Source organism: Lampetra fluviatilis, chromosome 31 (genome assembly GCF_964198595.1).
Source record: "Lampetra fluviatilis chromosome 31, kcLamFluv1.1, whole genome shotgun sequence".
Classification (NCBI taxonomy): domain Eukaryota; kingdom Metazoa; phylum Chordata; class Hyperoartia; order Petromyzontiformes; family Petromyzontidae; genus Lampetra; species Lampetra fluviatilis.
The window spans coordinates 5,600,974-5,620,972 of record NC_136305.1 but is presented as its reverse complement, the minus strand read 5'-3'; the positions used below and the strand labels follow the sequence as shown (position 1 = coordinate 5,620,972).

The 19,999-nt window shown below is 45.7% G+C and overlaps 1 protein-coding gene across 2 annotated transcripts in view; it reads right to left on the bottom strand.

Moving 5' to 3' along the window:
* LOC144943477 (arf-GAP with GTPase, ANK repeat and PH domain-containing protein 1-like) overlaps nt 1-19,999 on the bottom strand; it is a 65,871-nt gene that overhangs the window by 38,640 nt on the left and 7,232 nt on the right. For both annotated transcript variants that reach the window (XM_078870946.1, XM_078870947.1), the window contains exons 2-8: nt 19,807-19,865; nt 16,187-16,274; nt 14,137-14,222; nt 7,637-7,778; nt 6,590-6,724; nt 1,870-1,997; nt 1,332-1,526 (exon numbers count right to left, since the gene is read on the bottom strand). In XM_078870946.1, the coding sequence (XP_078727072.1) occupies nt 1,332-1,526; nt 1,870-1,997; nt 6,590-6,724; nt 7,637-7,778; nt 14,137-14,222; nt 16,187-16,274; nt 19,807-19,865 (833 nt within the window). The remainder of the gene's footprint in view (nt 1-1,331; nt 1,527-1,869; nt 1,998-6,589; nt 6,725-7,636; nt 7,779-14,136; nt 14,223-16,186; nt 16,275-19,806; nt 19,866-19,999) is intronic.

The window sequence follows — 19,999 nt, the reverse complement described above, 5'->3', positions numbered from 1 at the left end:
AAAGCTTTAAATCGGGGTGAATGATATCGCACGTACGTTTCTATCATCAATACGATGCTCCGCCACTTTGAGAAACTGTCCATCCACCTGTCGTTGAATTGGCCATATTTCACCAGATCTCCAAAAGTTCAGCAGGGTTAATAACTTGGTTAGAATTTGAAAGGGAGAATGCTTGGGAATGCTGGGTGTTGCAGACTTGTGCTACGACGTGGGCAGGAAATGGCATACAACTGAAGAGGAGTCGGAGAATGGTTAAAGGACTTCTTTATTTCTCCAACGCACAGCAAGACTCGTTCCAAAACCGACCCCGAACACACGTCCCACAGCCCCTTTTAACCCCTCCATCTCCGCCCTCGCTCCCAATACACATTCACGTCGGGCACGCCTGGTCCGGGTGACGTCACTGCCCTTTAACCCCTGACCCCCATACTCAGTTTTTTTCGGTAAAGTCACGTAGGTAAAAATTAAAAGAAATTAAATCACGACGTTTCGGGCGCAACACAAGCGTCCTTCTTCAGGTGGGGACAACTTAGCGGAAGCACAACCGCTAAAGTGTGTCTCCACCTGAAGGACGCTTTGTGTTGCGCCCGAAACGTCGTGATTTAATTTATTTCATTTTTTTTACCTACGTGACTTTACCGAAAAAACCAAAGAGTATGAATCCTTGCAGTCACGAAAACTTCAAATCTAGAACCCCCGACTCCCGTCCAGCGCATTCCCGCGCATGTGATTGGTGAGTGTTGTAGTGAGAGCGGAGATGTCGTGTCTTGCATGGTGCGTGCTCGTGAGGGTGGCTCGCAGATCCCTTACACAACAATGGATTCTACCATTCCACCTGTGCAGAGCTTTGAGTTTTCCCACTCGCAAGAGTGGGTTTCCTCCTACGACCAATTAATTATCCCCTCATCTCGGGAGCTAAGTGTGCTTGAACCTGGATACTGTGTTACAAACATCATGTATCTACCATTAAAACATCTGCAGTAATAATAATGAAAACAATTAATTTGAATATAACGTCGTGCATGCAAAACTGCATCTCACAATGCTGTACAAGTCAATAGCAATTATAAAAAAAAACAAAAAAAATTAAATGTGCCCCCTCGCAAACAGCATAGCACACCAAAACCAAGTTTTCTCCTTCTCCCGAACCTCCGACTAGCACGACTGGCTATGTACGGTGCAAAAGAAGTTCAACATACATTCACACAACTCAATTAAAGGCCATAGTTAAGAAAGAGGTAAAAAAAATAACCAGGAAAACCAGTGGCTCAAGCCACAAACGTCTACTACGACAAGCCTCAAACGCGCTGCTGCTCGTCCACGTGACTTACGGCGAAGATGTTTGACCGCCAGCGCGAGGGTTTGTGCACGGGGGTCGGAGTGGCCGACAATGGCGGGGCCGGGCCCTCTCGGGACTTGGAGGCGTCACGAGGCCCTCCGCCGGGCGTCGACGGGACAGAAGAGGAGCCTTCGCTCAGAGTCTCGCTCGCAATGCTGCCTCCACCACCTCCACCACCACCAACCACCTAGAGTTTACACACACGCACACAACATTAACCCTTTCCCGTTTTGATGATGTACGTGCACGTCTATGGATGAGGAGCCTTCGCACAAAGTCTCGCTCGCAACGCTGCCTCCTCCACCACCACCTAGAATTTACACACACACACACACAACATTAACCCTTTCCCGTTCCGATGATGTACATGCACGTCATCAGTTTGCCTTCCGTTTGCGTATGTTTACAGTCAGGATAACCAGAACATAAATTCCAGAGCTGTACAGCACGAAAGTGAAAACAACGCGTAGCAGTCTCCGGCGACACGTGACCTCCTTGGGATCGCCGTGCGGGGGGCCGCGTTTCCTCACCTGGCCAACGGCAGCGGAGGGGGTGGAGGCGGAATGCACCAGGATGTGGCTGGGGGAGCTGGGCAGCGAGCGGCACGGGCCGACGGAGAGCTGGGACTTCTTGCGCATTGCCACCACTTTCTGAGCAACTGTGGCGAGCACGCACGCACACACACACAGACGCAGAATCAAAATGTTTAAAATGCTGGAGGAATCCGATGAGCTGTGATGCTCTTTTTTGCGATGTTCAGTGGGGGCACGGGGTCAGGACGTTACAACAAACGATACAAAAACACGATGGGAATGGAAGGTATAGGAAAGGTAAGCAAATTACTAAAACAAACACACAAATAAAACTAAACAATTTTATTTTACCAGGTAAAGGCTATTAGCTTATTTTTGCAGAAGCAACCTGGCCACAAATGACAGCTTAACGAAGTGGCTTATCATTCGGAAATTTATAGCAGCCAAATACCCTTAATGAATGCATCTAAATGTGGAAGGAACCAGAGAAAATAATCCTCGAGACCATGGGGACAACATGCAAGATCCAAATATCCAGGCGTCAGGGTCAGGATCGAACCCCTGACCTCCTGCATACCAAGTGAGGAAGATAACATCACGCCACTGTGGCAGCAAAGACAAAGCAAAGATCCCCCCCATATAGCCTTCACAGACTGTAGGGGCAAGTGCTGTTAGCGAGCACCGATGAAGGCTGGTACGGCACACGAGGGGGTGGGTGGCCAGCACCACGCTCGGCCGCCTTCGTCTCCCCATGTTTACACCAGGTACTAATTTGAGGCCGAGTCGACCTAGGGGAGGCCCAGGACCAGTTCAGATAATCATCACTGGGTGTTGGCCATGAGCGGGAATCGAACTCGGGTCGCCGGGTTCATAGCGCAGCGCGCTAACCGCTCCCCACACCCTGGCTACACAACAACAACAACCGCCATTCGCCACTAAGTGGCGGTGACGTCACCACGACGCTTGTGTCAGGCTACACACACACACATACACACACACAGACATACACACGAGAACTTGTCAAACCTGACAAGCTGTCAAACTTGTCAAACCGACTAAAGGTCCGTAATCACGGCGGGTAACACACACGATGACGAAACATTGGCAGAGGGATTACCGACGTGTTACAAGATCTGAAGCGTAGCTAACATGAAGCTGGGCATCGATTGCACGGTTAGAAAACTGTTGAAGGTGGATGAGATTTTAAAAAAATATTATAATTGCGTTTGTACAGCCCTTTTGTACAACCAGTGCTGGATGAGGGCCTCATCCCTACCCTGTGTGTGTCGTGTGGGCAAATTTGAGCACAACATGCCACGCTGGCCACCGTCGGGTTATTGAAGGAGCATAGACAAGGGAGCAAAGAAGCAGAGTACATCAATAGATTTTGCTGCACCGCCACCACACCTTGCCATTGCTTCCTTCCATCTGCCGAATCATACGAACACAATCCTCCAACGCAATTATTCATTCCGCTTGTGTAAAATGTACGACTTTTATTTTAAATGAAAAACGCATTAATTATCAAGGGCGAGGTTCCCAGATGCCACGAACTGTAGCAGCCCCATCGAGTGACGTTAATTAAAACCTCTTTAACCCATTACAGGTGGCACCGCTTCACGACCTCACCTGCAAAATAAAATTGTTATGCGTGCGTAAATAAATATTTGAGATGCAGTAGAACATGCATATAAGTGTGCCTTATACAAGCACAGTTCTGATATTAGCAACACATCCTAATATTACATTGGTGCGGAGAAGGAAATTGTAATTTTCTGATATAAACACAAACACACATATATGTACTTGTACTCCAGGTGTATTTAAATCCGGATTTTAATGTATTTAAATGTCGGAGAGGTGATTCGTGATGTCTGAACTATTTATGATCCCACCGTTCAACAACCTGCACTTACTAGCATGGCGAAGTATGGTTCAACATCCCCAATGACCGACTGCATATACTATACTTTACAAGGTAAGGCCGCATGTGTGAATTCAAACCGCATAATATCATGACTTTTAGATAGAAATGTATACATGTTGAACTTCTTTCACACCGTATGTAGCCAATCATGCTAATCAGAGGGAGGTTAGCCCCACATGCAAAAATCGCACAAACAGAACCCGCATAAAGCGAGGAAAACCACCGATGGATATAATTGCTGGGGTTGCATAATAACAACTCTTTCTTTTTCCCCTACGCAAAAATACAGATTCTAAAAATAGCCAAGTACAACTAAAGTGCATAAAGGTATTAGCTTTCCACTTATATTTTGCGAAACCGAACTTGACGTCGGGAGGATAGCGCTTTAATTGGGGGAAGAAGAAAAAAAACTCTCGGCCGGCATTTTTCCCGCCGCGGCGCTCCGCGTTATCCGCAGTTCACAAGGGTCGCTTGGCAGCTCACCCCAGCTAACGGTGACAAGCCAGAACGTGACAGGCACAGGATTTAATCGCTCTAACGAGGCTCGGCTTAATTACCAGGCTCCCCGTGGAGGGTCATCCTGTAGAATATCGTTGTCGTTTTTTCGAGGCTCAGCACCAAAACCACACAGATGCACGAAGCCCACGTCGGTGTGCAGTCACCATCAAAACTCATAATTACCTTTTCCGTTAAACGGAGGCGAGGGCAAAGAGGTAAAGGTACAGCTCTGCATTTAATCGCTCAATGCCAATGCTGCTGCTGCTCGAAGGGCTCCAATAGAAAGGGGTCGAGAACAGCTCCTCTAGAGGGTGTTTTTAGCATGCTCTTCCACACCAGTCAGATGTTTTGCAAGTGAAAATGGTACCCACACTTTGACCCACCGCACACGATGAACTTACTGCGGTGTACCCATTTACACTGCTCTATGTATGTTGAACTTCTCACCGTACGTAGCCAACCATGCTAATCGAGAGGTGCGCAGAAAGGGCAACAAACTAAACACAAAAAGCAGTTCTAAAGAAATTCGTTTACAAAAAAACGAAAGTCAGACAGAGGCACAGTGGCAGCAATGTTTTCAATGGATGGAGGTTTTTGAAAATATCAATAAATATTTTATCCAGTAGCCTAGTGTAATTGGCGTGGGGGATGGTGCAAGGAATGAACTGAAAACCGGCCCCCCCCCCCACCTCTTCCATAGCCTGATGCCTGCACCCCCCCACCCAAATCCGTATAACACGGTGCAGTTGCACCACCTGCACACACTCAAGACTTAATTTCACACCACATCCATTTATACATCTTGTTATCACTGTGAACACTAGTCACGTGCCACCTTCGGGTCAGTCAACGATTCAGGATATATTCCGTGAAAATTCAAGTCGTGGCTACGCAACTGATTCCGCTCTGCAAGGCGGCAATTATTTAGCAGGCTGCGCTACCATAACTTGTAATCTGAATGCCTTTAAAAAAAACAATCGTCAGCACAGTGTATGTATGTGTTGCCATGTTTTCAGCGCACTCGGAGGAGGACCACATTTTTTCTATTCCACAGCGAGAATAAATAATCCACACGCTTTTGCACACGAGCGCATCAGGCAAAACTAAAGTTAAATAAAGATCCTTTTTAAAATTATGACCGGATCTGGGTGCTCGCATTTGACAACCACCCCTCCCACCCGGGGAAAGAAGTATAAAAGGGTCCCATTCTAGAAAGCAGGTTGGAGAAAGACCTCTTTCTCTTTAATAGCGCCCCCCCGTGATCCATCGTAGGCACGAGCCTGGAAGCAATACAAAAGGCTCCCGTCTTCCTCATACCACCAGCGACTGCTTTCGCCCACGATCTAACAGACAAAAAGGCGGAATTTTGTCATGCCGGACAACTTCTTCCTTTAGTCATTCGTAGGCATGTGACGATTTCTCACGTGACACAATTGTCTTTGATCTAATTCCTACTTGCTTCATCGTTGTCCTTTATTTGAATAGTTTCGCTTCTGTCATTTTGGTAATCCAGGTCCCCTCTTGTAACAGAAACTATCCTGGTCTCTTTGGTTGTTACCTGGCTAAATAAAAAAAACTTGAAACTTGATCGTAGAATGACTTAGTGCCAAGGCAATTGTTAAGCTTCATCGCTTCTATAACTTTCCCCCCACGGAGACTTCCTGTTATTGCGCTTTATCAGAGAGGAGATAACACGAAAATGTAGATTTGCTGCTTTCTGGGGACATGATCGTGTCCGACAAGGCCGTGATGGATGTGATGTTTACTACCTGTAAGCTCGACAAAATAAAAAAAAACATAACGATGCACGTACCATGACAGGCAAGTGGCACAACTATTCCAACAGGAAACAAAATAGAGAATCTCACAACACCAAGTTGTCACTTTTTGGTCGCACAAAAGTTGGCATCGTTACCAGATTCAGCTGATAACTTGGAAGTATTGCAAGGATTCATTTCAAATACTCCACTAGCGTCGAAATAACACAGTGATTGCAGAGCATTTGAGGACATTGAATACATTCATCGTTATTTGTTCAAAAAAAATGGATGAGCCATACTGGATAAGAATTTCGCTTAAACAAACGAAAAACCTTCTGATTCAGCGATGACCGGACTCTCCAGTCCTCGTGACCCACCACGTTGCGACCTTTTCCTGACCGCGTGCAATTCGAGCGGCAAAATGCGACGCACACCCCCGTAGGACTTGAGTTTAAGGAGCATCCCCTCCCCCCTCGCCCCACCCCCCGCCCAACCGCTCTGCGGACGAGTGGTGGCGCGTCGCGGCAAGTACCGTCCTGGAAGACGCGCTCCACGTTGAGTCCGTAGGTGGCGCACGTCTCGTAGTAGGTGCAGCGCTTGAGGTCGCCGGAGAGCTTGCGTGCGCGCGCGTCGTCGATGACGCGCGGATTCGCGGCGCTGATGGCATCTGCTCCGCCGAAAATGACGACGGGGTGGAGGTCGTCGTCGTCGCCAAGACGACGGGGATGACGCGACGGTGAGATAATACAGACAACTTGAACATCTGTATCATCGCGACGCATGTAGCATGCACAACAATGTAAGCACCGTAGTCTCCATGTATGCATGTTGAGCTTCTTTCGCACCACCGGGGGAAGGACAACAAACTAAACATGAAAAGCTTTTTTAACGAAATTAGTTTATGTATATAAAAGATGATATGAAATATATTTTAATGTCCACATTGTGACAAGACGACAAGACGCATTCGATATGGAATTTCGTAAATGACGATTTAGATTGCATTACAAAGTTATAAGAATCTGTCCACACGCACACACCGACTGGATTAAAATACACACCCCCAACTTCATACTAGACCATTTTTAAAAGTATTGCTGCCTGGAGGCACGGACGGAAGGTCAAGTCCAGAGGAGGTGCGGGGCTGCTAGTTGACTTTTTTTTTTAAGTGCAACTTAGAATCGGTCATTTATTTCACAAACTATTGCATTTACAGTGTGCATGAGAAAATATTTGTATGAACGTACCTTTGCATGCCTATGAAATGGTATGTGCGCATACGCGTTACGTTTTTACCACGTAATCATAGAATGACTAGCTTTAGGCATAGGAATGTAGAATATCCGCCACCCGTCCAGGGCTATAAGCAGATCTGAGCACCACCACCTCATGTATTTGGATCAAACACCCACTTAAGAGGGCCTCTCTAGATCTTCCCTCGAGTGGAGGGCCTTCCGCCAGCATTTACCCCTTTACCTACTACTTGGTACATTTTCTGTCCCCACGAGTTTCTCGTCATTTGCAGCGAAGCGCTACGATCAGTTAACCGTTCCGTTTTGCGCAAGCGGTCCAAGCTCACCCTGCGTCCCAACGAGCACGATGGGCATATCGGCCATGTTGCGCGACGCAGAGAGCCGCGAGTAGTAGTTGTAGACCGTCTGGAAGCTGATCTCATCCTCGAGGCTGAACACAAACACCACTGCGTCCATCCACGCTGCAAACTACACGCACGTATAAACACACACGAACACACGCGCACGCACGCAGAAAGATGTGCACTACTTGAGCATATTGGCACCAAACAGATGTAAGTGGGAACAAATGACGAAACGTCCAGTGGACACCTACAAGGCTCTCTGCCTATGAATCATGATGATGACGCACGCACAAAGAGAAAGATCAGACATGCTAACTATTGGATCGAGTGCTGTTTATGTTAATCATCATCAATGATCAGCATCATCAGACAAGGGTGCCATGGTGGAGAGATGTTAACTACTTCGCCTGGTATGCAGGAGGTCGTATGTTCGAGCCCGACCCTGACGCCTGTATATTTGGAGTTTGCATGTTCTCCCCGTGGAGGCGTGGATGTTTCTCCGGGTCCTCTGGTTTTTCCCTCCACATTTAGAATCAACATGCATTTAAAGTACTTGGCTGCTTTAAATTTCCACGTTACAAGTCGCTTCGTTGAGCTATAATTTGTGGCCGCGTCGCTTCTGAAAAAGAGCTATTAAGTTCAGTGGGCCTTACCTGGTAAAATAAAATAATATTTGTTAATAGTTTCAGTTCAGATCCCTAATCCACTACTGGATGAAAGCCTCCAAGTTGTCCTGCGGTGTTAATAGTCAACCTGGCACCTACGCACGAGCTCTATATATTTATTTATTTATCGCTACCTTAGTCTGTGGTACAGTCATGAGTGGAAACATTGAATGAGTGTGAAGTAATTGTTTTTATCAGTAGTAGCAACTGTAATAGTGTTGTTTAATAGCAATAACGTAAACATGTATTAAATAAGATGGTAAAACAATACTGACAATAGAAATAAATAACAGTGCCACTAGCGAGCCAATACGAAGGCAATACGATAACGAATAACTTGCAACCACTTTTCAATCCACTGCTGGATGTAGACTTCTCCATACTGTGTCAGTTATGGGGATTGAGCATACTTCACGATGCTGGTCAATGTGGTTTGGTGAAAAGGCGGCTGGGAATTAGCCCATGACTGGTTCAGATTCCATTCGCCGCCACTGATGCTAGCCGTGGCCGAAAATAAAATTAAGAAAATATATATATATTTTTAAATGGTTTGTCAGGTCCATAGCCGAGTGCACGCACCGCTTAGCCCAAGCTCCACCCAAAATAATTATCAATAATTATCATTAAACCGTAAGTAAGGCCACCCTTGGAATTTTTGCTCAGTAATATTTTACATTGGTGATTAGCTGGCAGAAGTGAGACCCCGACTTGTTGATTTATGCAAAATTCAATTATAATGTAATTCGTAAACAATGTAATTCGTAAACAATCTATTAAGGGACTGCATGGGCAATCGCACACAATCACCCGTTTAAAAAAACAATACAAAGCTATCTTTTGAGGCAGTGTTAAATAATGAAATTGGTGAATTTCTAAATTTATTATGCATTTAACAATTTGGCATAATTTGTTATCAGCCAGCACTAATGATGACTGACAGCACTATAGGCTATAGAGAAGCCAATGGTAAGCATGGCTGCTTTCAGTCAGTTCTATTTGAATGCACTTTTACAACACGACACCTCTTGCTGACAGCATTTTGCTTTTTCCGCTGCACCGGAAACCCAGCGACGCGAGTTTGATTCCCAGCCATGGCTAACATTAGTGGCGAGCGATATCTGAACCAGTACCACCAACCTTCCTGCCTCCACTTCATCAAACCGCAGTGACACCAGCACAGTGACGTAATAACGTCAAATCAAGCACGCGTTACAAACACAACATTGGGAGGCGTTCATCCAGGAGTGCATTCAATGGATATGCATTGTAATTTATATGAACACATTACCCCCCTCGCACCACACCTGATTAGCGCCCTGATAACGACTGTTTAAGGGTGCTTCATCAATTTAAATTATGATTGGCTCACAAGTGACGCCACATTTATCCCTCTGTTTAAAACCTAAACAGGAGGATTTCTCCACAACTCTGGCTGTCGCCCAATGAGGCTGGTTGTAATTCCCGGCGAAACGTCACGGTACTGGATTGTAAATATTGTGGGTTTACTCTCCGAACACGCCGGTATGCTGAACTAGGAGCGAATTGGCACGTTTTGTTTACGTGACAAACTTTACTAAGTGGCTATGTCGGGTGGTGGCGAGTTTAACGACACATTTATATTTACGCGATCTAACCGGAAAAAAACCTCTATTTTGGATATTGGTCGCGAAAGCCCTAGTTGCAATTCAGCATTTTTTGTTTGACCATGTGAGAATTGAAAGAAGACTAGGATAGTCTCATTGGCTAGAGTGACCTGGGGCACTGGTCTGCCAATAGGGGGGCGATGATTGCTACATATCGATTAATTTGATTGACAAATGGCTGAACGTTATTATTCTTTAATTGTATTATTAGATTGGTTGCAAATTGGTTGCTCATCAAACTTCACCACGCAGGTCAGTGCTGGTTGGTGAATGTATTATGTATGTTTAACTTCTTTCGCACCGGACGTAGCCAACCGTGCTCATCGGAGGTGCTAATCGGAGGTGAAGACAAGCAACATAGATGCGGGAGCGTAGAAATACAGTACAGCAATGACCGGTCCAGATATTACTCTCCACTGGTGTTGGCTGTGGCTGGGAATCCAACTCGGCTTCATAGCATAGCTTCACTAACCATGGTACCACTGCTTCACCTCAGCACACACACACACACATAAACGGTGGTAAAATAATTGTCGTTTTTCTTCATACACGAAAATAAATTTCTTAATTTAATTGCTATATTGTAACATGTTGCTATAATTAAGGGGGCTTCCTATCTTCACCGTGGAGGGTAATGATTCATCCCACCCCTCCCTCAACCGGCAATTAAATTCATTGTCAAGAGTTGGACTACGGTTCAATTTTTTAAAAATAAAAAAAAATGTATCTTTAACATCTGATTTGTATTGTTTAATCATTTATCCTTTCTCAAAAGGAGTGACCTGAGTTCAAATCCATGAGCAAACCAGATTCTCAAGTGCAGTGAGCGGACAGTCTCAGCCAATTTACTATTGACCACACACAAAAACCCCAATCATTAAATTTAGTTTTGCACTTAATAGAACAAAATTTGAGCGAATACAAGTAAAAATAAAAACTTTATTGTCATGCGACACACATTTTTCTTTTTAGCAGGGCAGGTGGGAGAGTGATGCCCCCTAGTGTGGATAAGAGGTTACTAGACATATCAGAAGTAGTTCTGTGACAGCTCCTTCTGTGGACCGTTCTTCAACCCCTGGGGTGATGTACTGCTCTGTGAGAGTTCTCAATATTTGTCCATTCTATCTCCACCACACCACACCGATAAGCACAGCTGGGATAACATTGGGGCCAACAAAAAAATATTTGTTGATTATGAAATTAATAAATATACCCATGCTCTATAATACTGCACAGTATATACATGCAATGTGTTTGGGAAATGTCTGTGCATTGGACTGTAATGCCCTCTGTTGGTTAAAACTTTACAATACACTGCTCATTTATATATAGTCTAAATGCTACTTCATCTAAATCAGCGGTTCCCAACCTTTTTGGCACCAGGGACCGGTTTCGTGGAAGACAATTTTTCCACGGACCGGGGGGGGGGGGGTTCATCATTGCGTCTTTCTCCCTTTTCAAAGAAGCTCTCCAGCGACGTTTGTTTTTTACTCATTCTGGCTAGGAGTTAGAGCTTGTGGGCTTACCAAAACTGTGACTGAGACATGTGCGCGGTGCGGGAAAGAGGCGCGGACGGAAGTGGTAAATAATAAAATAATGGGGGCGGGCCACGCGCGGACTCACCGCTCACCTCCTGCTGTGCGGCCTGGTTCCTAAAAGGCCACGAACCGGAACCGGTCCGTAGCCCGGGGACCCCTGATCTAAATGCTACGTCATCTCAAAGACGCTGTACAGAAACCGTTGGCATATTTATTGATAGAAAAAGGTGGTCAGTTATTGGCAGAGGAATAAAGGCAAGTCTTGAGCCTGGACTTGAACAGGGGCAGGGAGTCGATAGCACTGATGGCTGAGGGAAGGGAGTTCCAGACTACAGGGGCAGCAAAGGTGAATGAGTGACCTCTCACTCGAGAACATTGACCGAGGGAAAAACAAATAACAGTTTGGGATTCGTGAAGTATGTAGTGTACAGTGTTCAAGTGTGGTACAACCTACTATTAATGTTATTGTAAACAGGTGCATACAACTCATAATCAATGTCTATCTAGAAATCTGAATCGGCTAATGCCTCCCGTAAACCACGTGACTTATGCGTGTGGCAACCCCCAACTCTGAATCCCTCCCCTCTCCCCGCCCCCTGTGAAAACACTCTGCTCCGTGCAGCTCACATCCCCTTGCTCCTCCGTTCCCTCTTCCTCTCTTCCCTCCCCACTCATGATCAACCTCCCATCCCCGACATCTCAGACCCGGTCATTCCCTCTCCCCCTCCTCTCCTCACTGCCCCGGCGCTCCTCCTTTCTTCCTGCTGCTCATCTTGAGCAGTGGCCTCTTCTTTGTCTACTTTGGGGACTTCCATCCCAGCCATCCCTTCCTTCTTCTATTCCTTTCCCTTTTTCCACACATTGTATTCTCGGCTCTACGCCCCTTCCTGTGGTGTGCCACGGGGAAACAATTTTTAACGAGCACAAAAATATGAACGGACCGTATTAGCAGTGATGTACAAGTCGCAAACAAAACACTTGCCATCTTCGTCGTTAACGTGAATAATGCACAGCCCTTTGTCAATCCACTGCTGGATAAGGGCCTCACAATGTCATGTCAGTTATAGGAGTTACTTCACTATACTTTACCACGCTGGCCAGCACGGGTTGGTGAAGGTGCGGCCCATAAATGGATCCCGCTGTGTTGTTGAGACCGTGAACCTGCCAGGTTGCTCAGGGGCAGAGCGAGCGGCTCGCAATCAGAAGGTTGCGAGTTAAAAATCCTGGTTGGGTGTTGACTCGGTCCATCATACTACTGGGGGTGGATAAAATTAGTACCACGTTGTGGAGAGTAAACAGTGGGAGAGCTGTGGATAGACTTGTCCCCGCCATAGGAACGTGAATTTCCACAATAGGCCCATGACGTTGGGAGATGAGCACTGCCTTAAAGCTCAATTGAGCAGGAAATAACTTTGACTTTTACTTGTTTTGCACCTTGCTTTGGTGAGCGACAGGGGCGAGGGGGGTGGTGGGTGGTGACAGGTTGGCAACTTTCTATTGTTATTCACAGCAGAGGGAATACCAGCAGCTACTCTAGCACACATGCAAAGAGAGGGATCTACTTGACTCAAGTACTCTGCAAGGCAGATGAGAGGAATTTCAAAGGAGGAGTTCTACCAGAAACCCAAGCGGTTCACACACAAGGGAGGTTTGGCCTAGAGCAGGGGTCGGCAACCTACGGCTCCGGAGCCGCATGCGGCTCTTTACGGGCTGCTTCTTGACGATATGTACGTATGTACAGTATGTACTCAGATGCATTGCGGCTCTTGAAATACTGAATTTTGTACCGAATTGGAAAGAAATGGCTCTTCTTGTTATTTTGGTTGCCGACCCCTGGCCTAGAGGGACACTTCATCGTACAATAACATCAGACACCAAAGCACTTAACGACATACGAGACCTGGAACAACTTGTTCGTGACAGATCAAAGTGGAAACGCCTGGACTTTCGCCTTGCGTGTTTGACGGCACAGGGAGACTAATAGTTACAGCTCCGTTGGGGAGCGGTGGCACAGTGGTTAGCACACTGCACTACGAACCCGGCAACCCGCATTCGATTCCCGCTTAGGACCAATATCGGTGGAGAATATCTGAACCAGTCCTGGAGCCCCTCTCCTAAGTTAACTCAGCCTTAAATAAGTACGTTGTGCGGTGTGTAAACATCAGCATTGTGTGGGGGGGGGGCAAGCAAAGGCAGCAGAGGGTGGTGCTGGCCACCCACCCCATCTCATGTACCACCACGCCGGTGCTCGGTTACAACACTTGCCCCAACAGTCTGTTAAAAGTCTTTAAATGAGGGATCTTTGTCTTTGTTAACAAAATTATCTTTGTCTTTCTTATCATTACTCTGCTCAGCCGGTTTTAGCCGCTGAGGTTGTGACGGTTTAATCGTTCATCCCTGTTGCTTCGTGCCCCATGTATAATTCCCGTTCTGTTTTGATGTGCACTGATGCCCACTTTATTGAGGGCGATATTGGCGCGTAAAATAAATATTGATTGAATGAGTTTTTATATCGTTTACCACCATCCTCATAATCAGAACCGTTTTTGTTTCCTGTGACGCCAACGCTCTTGCTGGTCAGCCGCGTGAAACGTGTGTGCACGTTTTGAACACTCGTGCGCCCGTACATTACTAACCTGTGCCTCTGGAGGTCCCCCTTCATCTCTGATTAGGAGGAGGTAGCTGAGACCTTCAACGGCGATCTCTTTCTTAAAGCGGCCCCCTGAAAGGACAGAGGCCAATGCTCAACACGCACACGAGATGTACACAGAACAACATGAAAACACGGAGGCCAATGCTCAACACACACACACCACATGTACACAGAACACAAACCCGGAGGCCAATACTCAATACGCACACACGAGATGTACACACAACACGGAAACACGGTGACCAATGCTCACACACACGAGATGATCACAGAACAAGACATACCAACAGAGACCAATACTCAACACACACACACACACACGAGATGTACAGACGACAACAACACGAACCCACGGATCTCAGCCAGCACACTTGCTGCATACAAACAAATGCATAAATATACAATTGAGGGTTTTCCTTCAAAATAAAAACCTAATAACTCACAAACTGTGTGTGCGAATATATATTTTAAGAATGCTTCATTGTAAAGTATATTGTCTCATTTACTCCAATCGCCTATAGATATGCTCGTAATTTGCATGGTCACCACAGTAATGGGTTCTTACACAAACACATTTAACAACACCTATTGGGAACATGAGACCAGATCTTCATTGATCAATACACTAATTGTTACATGCCTGCTAACCACCACCTCCAACCTCACTGCCACCACCATTTACCCACCACAACAACTGCATATTTGAGTGGTGTCCTGCAAATTGCAATGATAACCCACATGCACATTTGTTTTAAACATAACCCAGGTTCACGTCACAGATTTTACAACGCATGTTTGATTAACTTCATAAATCGTCCACTTAAATCCACCTTACTCTCAACAAAAGCCAAATACTTCACTGACAGTTTAAACACGTAGGCGTTCGCAACCATTATAATCCATAATAAATTTTGTTTTTTAAGCGATCTAACCCAAAAAGCATTACGGACAATGAGACTTTGTGGATGAGGTTTTTTTCTCAAAGACAACCCTCAAAAGGCGTTCGTGTTGCATCGGCACGTGCCATTGTGGAAACGGCTACCGGGCCACCGACCACTAACCAGTGAACCGCTGTGAAATCCGAAGTATTCTACGGAGGCGTCAAACAAATCCACCACACATCAGCTGAAGCTATTTCTAGGCATCTTCTTTCATATGGCTGATGATGTAGTTGCAGAGCTACAACGACAATTTTACATTCAGGTGGTCAAGCCAGACAACCGTGTCAGGAGGAGTGGAGTGTATTGCTGTGATGTCTAATTTCTAGGCTAATCTGTCAACCATCCCGCTGAGATATCGCCACGGTGTTAGGACAACTGGACTTACAATCCAAAGGTGGCCAGTTCGTTCTCCCGGCTCGCCAATCAAAACATGAAGCAAGTCTATTAAACCCCCCCACTTCTGCACGTGGCAGGATATGATGCTCCGCAGTTAGTACATTGGCAGGTCGCGTGTGGTGCAGTGTAGATTAAAAGTGCGCACTCATAACACACAAAGTGCTTTCCGCAAATGAACCACCAATACCATCATCACGCGAACTTCTGGTCATCCTCGAAGCAACGGCTTTTGGCTAGCCATCGAACCAAGACGATTACCGCATCGTGTGATTTCAGATGCGCTTTTGTGGCCGTCTGGAACGCTCTTCCTTCCGATATTAAGGAAGCCACTGGAGCTACGTACTTTTAAATCTACATTGAAAACTAATTTCTTTAGAACTGCTTTTTGTGTTTAGTTTGTTGTCCTTCCCCTGCACCTCCGATTAGCACGGTTGGCTACATACGGTGCATAAAAAGTTCAGCATACATACAAACTCCCGCCTCTTACAAGACAATTTTCCAGCATGAAAGAAGAAAACACCATCGAGAGTGGTCCCCTAATGGAGCTCCCTCTACTGGAGGTCCTTCTGCCAGCAGTGGCGTGAACAAGCAACAGGAGGGATGCACCCATTACCAATTTACCTTTGACTATCCAACGACAGAATATGCACAGACAGACACCACAGCCCCTGCTGCAAGCTTGGATGTGTATTTTACCTTCGGGAGACTCCTCCTGTATGTACGTGCCCGTGAGATAGCGATGCACCAGCGCAGACTTCCCACTCGACAGGTTGCCTAGAATCCCCTGAAAGCAAAGGAGACGGGCAGAAGGCTCACGGCGAGCCTCGCGTTATTACACGTTTGGCGCATACTCCGCTGGGCGGCGCAGTGGTTAGTTGGCAGAGCCACCCCCAAGGATTTACGGAGGACCCGGGGACAATTTTCAGATGAAGTCACCTCGGCATTTGAGACTCGACCCCCCCCCCCCCCCCGAACCCTTTTCCGAAGTCCCTCAGATCTGAGGGGGCCCCCCCCCCCTTGGATCTGAGGCCTGGATCAAAAATTGTTCCCATCTACACTAAAAACAAAACACATTTTATTTTAATATTCTTGGATATTTGGGTAAAGTCACGTAGATAGTTTCAAAGAAAATAACAAAAATAACAAAAACTAAGTTTCGATCGCAACACAAGCAATCGTCATCACATGTGCAAATGTATAGCAGTCAAATTCTCCAAATGCGTGTTGTTTTTAAATGGGGAGAGGCAAATCCGGAGGACACAGAGTAAAATCCACTCGACCACGGGGAGAGGGACATGCAAACTCCAAATATACAGGCATCGCCATGGTCGGGATCAGGTCCATCTGCTCCTCCAACACCCACCCCATCTCTACAGCTCTGGCGTTTAGAGCACAGTTCATAATGAGGTCACGAGTTCAAATCCTGATGAAGGGCAAGTCAGCCTCGTTCACTCCTATAGGGTGTCAAATAGGAAGCATTTTTCGACTTGTCAACAAGTTTATTAACCGTACACCCATTGTTATCCTGATTATGCTATCAGTCGTGTATCACGAGACAAAGTATCCCATCGGCCCTCTCTTGAGAATGTTCACTGGAATCGAATACCACAGAACAACCTCTGAGATCTCTTCAAGTGACCACTGGGGTACACAGGAGGTGGCACAATTTAAATTGCCATCCTGTCAGCCAGATCAACGATCGTTGCATGACAAACCGATATTTTCAGTTTTAAAAGCTGAAATTTAGACAAATAAAGTGTGTAACCAATTTAAATGTGATAGGTCTTTTTGTGTGTGTATTCATTGAGAGTGAACAGGCAGACACTATCAACTTACAAAACTTGTGAATTGTTCAATGGATACTAACTCAGGATCTCAGCAACGTCAGCTCAGCACTCCATCCTCTAAGCCTCCTGGCTACCTCTTGACAAGCAAACACCTGTTGTGCCCCATGAATCAGGGGCATGCTGTGGCTCCAGAACTAATAGGGAGTAAACTCTGATGTGTCGTCAGGTTGTATTATTCGTTTTTCGGCATGATGTCTGAGGTGTTTCGCTCCACGTTCTGGGAGTTGAATCCTGATGCTGCGGTGGTGAAATGTTAACTCACTCACTTGGCATGCAGGAGTGCATGGGTTCGATCCTGATGCCTATTGTATATTTGGAGTTTGCGTGTTCTTCCCGTGGTCGTGTAAATTTTTCCCCGGTTCCTCCGGTTTTTCCTCCATATTTAGAATCAACAAGATGCGTTTAGAGTATTTGGCTGCGATAAATGTCCACATGATCAGCCACTTCGTTGAGCTATCATTTGTGGCCAGGTTACTTCTGAAAAAGAGCTATACAGCTTAGTGGGCCTTAACTGGTCAAATCATTTTTTTTTTATCATTTAGTTTAGTTTGATGCCACTGAAGAAGCTCCTAGCATGTAGACAAAAATGTCAGACGGGATGCTGAACAACACGCGGTACATCACGAAAACGCATCGGACAGCTGCAGAGGACAAAACCGCGAAAAACCTACGCAGTCCGCACGCCTAAGGTTTCTCAAACCACGAAAACCCAAGCAGCGCCCTCGGAGAACAGGTCTGGTCACAGCCCAGCGGCACTCACCACTGCATTAAACATTGACTTCTGCTTTCCGAATACTCTAATTAATGCATCACCTGCTCATGTCATCTGCAATTAGAAACCCTACGACGGACCTCACTGGCGAAATGATCCTGGAGTCAAGACATGCCACCGCTATGAATAGACTTGCCTCCACTTAGGAATGTGGAACTTTCACCGATGACTCAGTGTAGTAAGTGGGAAATAAGCACAGCCTAATGCTTGCCTGAGTATAAAACCACTTCTACTCTCACTTGACATATCCCTGGCAGAAATGTGAAGTGATTAGGCATGAAATGATGAAATATAATAATAAGTTTCATCCTTTCTGGCCAAAATATAGGTGTTAGGATGGTCGAACACCAAATGCATACCTTTTGCAAGGCATCAAGTCTGCATTAACCACATGTACTTGTGGTGAACATGCAAACAAACATGCTGTGATAAGATATGCATTGTTTTTTAAACTGATTCGCCTACATCTGAGACAGCCTTCTTTATGGCCTTGTCTCACCAGTGTTAGACCAGAGAACACCAAAAGGAGAAGACTACAATTAACCTCCCTCGGAAGTTGATGAATTTTCCTGATTTTGGGGTCAGAATTCATTTCAAAATGCAATCTTTTTTGCCTTGGCGGTGAATTTAACGCCTCAAGTGGCTGGATGGTTTATGTAAACCAATGAGAGCAGAGAGATATATAAATAGAAAATTATTCGTCGGACCCAGTATTCAGTGCATTTAACGCATGCATCTTGAGTATAAGGATAATTTTTACTTTTGATATTTCTGACATCCTCATAGCACAAGGCTATCATGATGGAACTATCCTTCACAAATAACTATTGATGACAATAATTTCATAGAAGGGGCTATGTTTATGCGTAGTTGTTTGTAATATTTGTAACAACTACACATCAATAACAAAAAAAATCTACATTTTATATACCAGGTAAAGCCCATTAAATACATTAGCTCTTTTTCAATGGTGACCTGGCCACAAATGATAGCTCGTCAGCGTGGGAATTTACAGCAGCAGCCAAATAATCTAAACGCACATTTTTCTAAATGTGGAATGGGGAAAAACCGGATGACCCGGAGAAAAATCCACGTGACCAGGGGGAGAGAGAGAACACGCGGACTCAAAATATACAACAGTAGTTGTCAGGGTCGGAATCGAACCTATGACCTCTTGCATACCAGTCGAGGGAGAAACCATCTCTTCATGAGACCTTTAATGCCCACTGTAGACGGTGTGTAGATTGCGGTTAAAACACCTACAGTATTTACCGGGGCGGCCGCGTTTCTCGAACCAGTGCAAAAAAGTGGATAACTGCACTCCCGCTTGGCAATATCATCTTCAAGAATCAATCTCTCTCCCATGGGCCGTTCTTTAACATTGAGGGTTGCACTGCTGTGCCAGAGACACTTTGTCACATGACATAACGCCGATAGCACAAATTGGAATGAAAGTGGTAAATGGGCAAAAAAAATCCCAAAAAACGAAAATGTAACCTATATTTTCATGGTGATCTCTGCACTTTCACATGGGTCCAGTTTGAGAACCCACAGCATAGGATGTAGCGGTTGCAAGCATTTATGAACAGAGATTAAGGATCGTTGTAGATACAGTACAAGGCGAACAATGGCAGGAATTATAAGGAGGGGGTAGGAGCTGGATGTTTTTGCGAAATCCTTTTGTTGTTGGTGCTTACCACTTTAATCTCTTGCACTGACCGGCTCAGAGTCCACTCCTGACTGTTGACAAACGAATCTGCATGAAAACACAGCACCCCAAAAAAATTAAATTCCACCCACAAAAGCTGTGCATTTCGCACAGTAAATGTTAAGCAGATACAATCAACAACTGGCGGATTCCGTGGCCTTACTCGAGAAACCATACAGTAG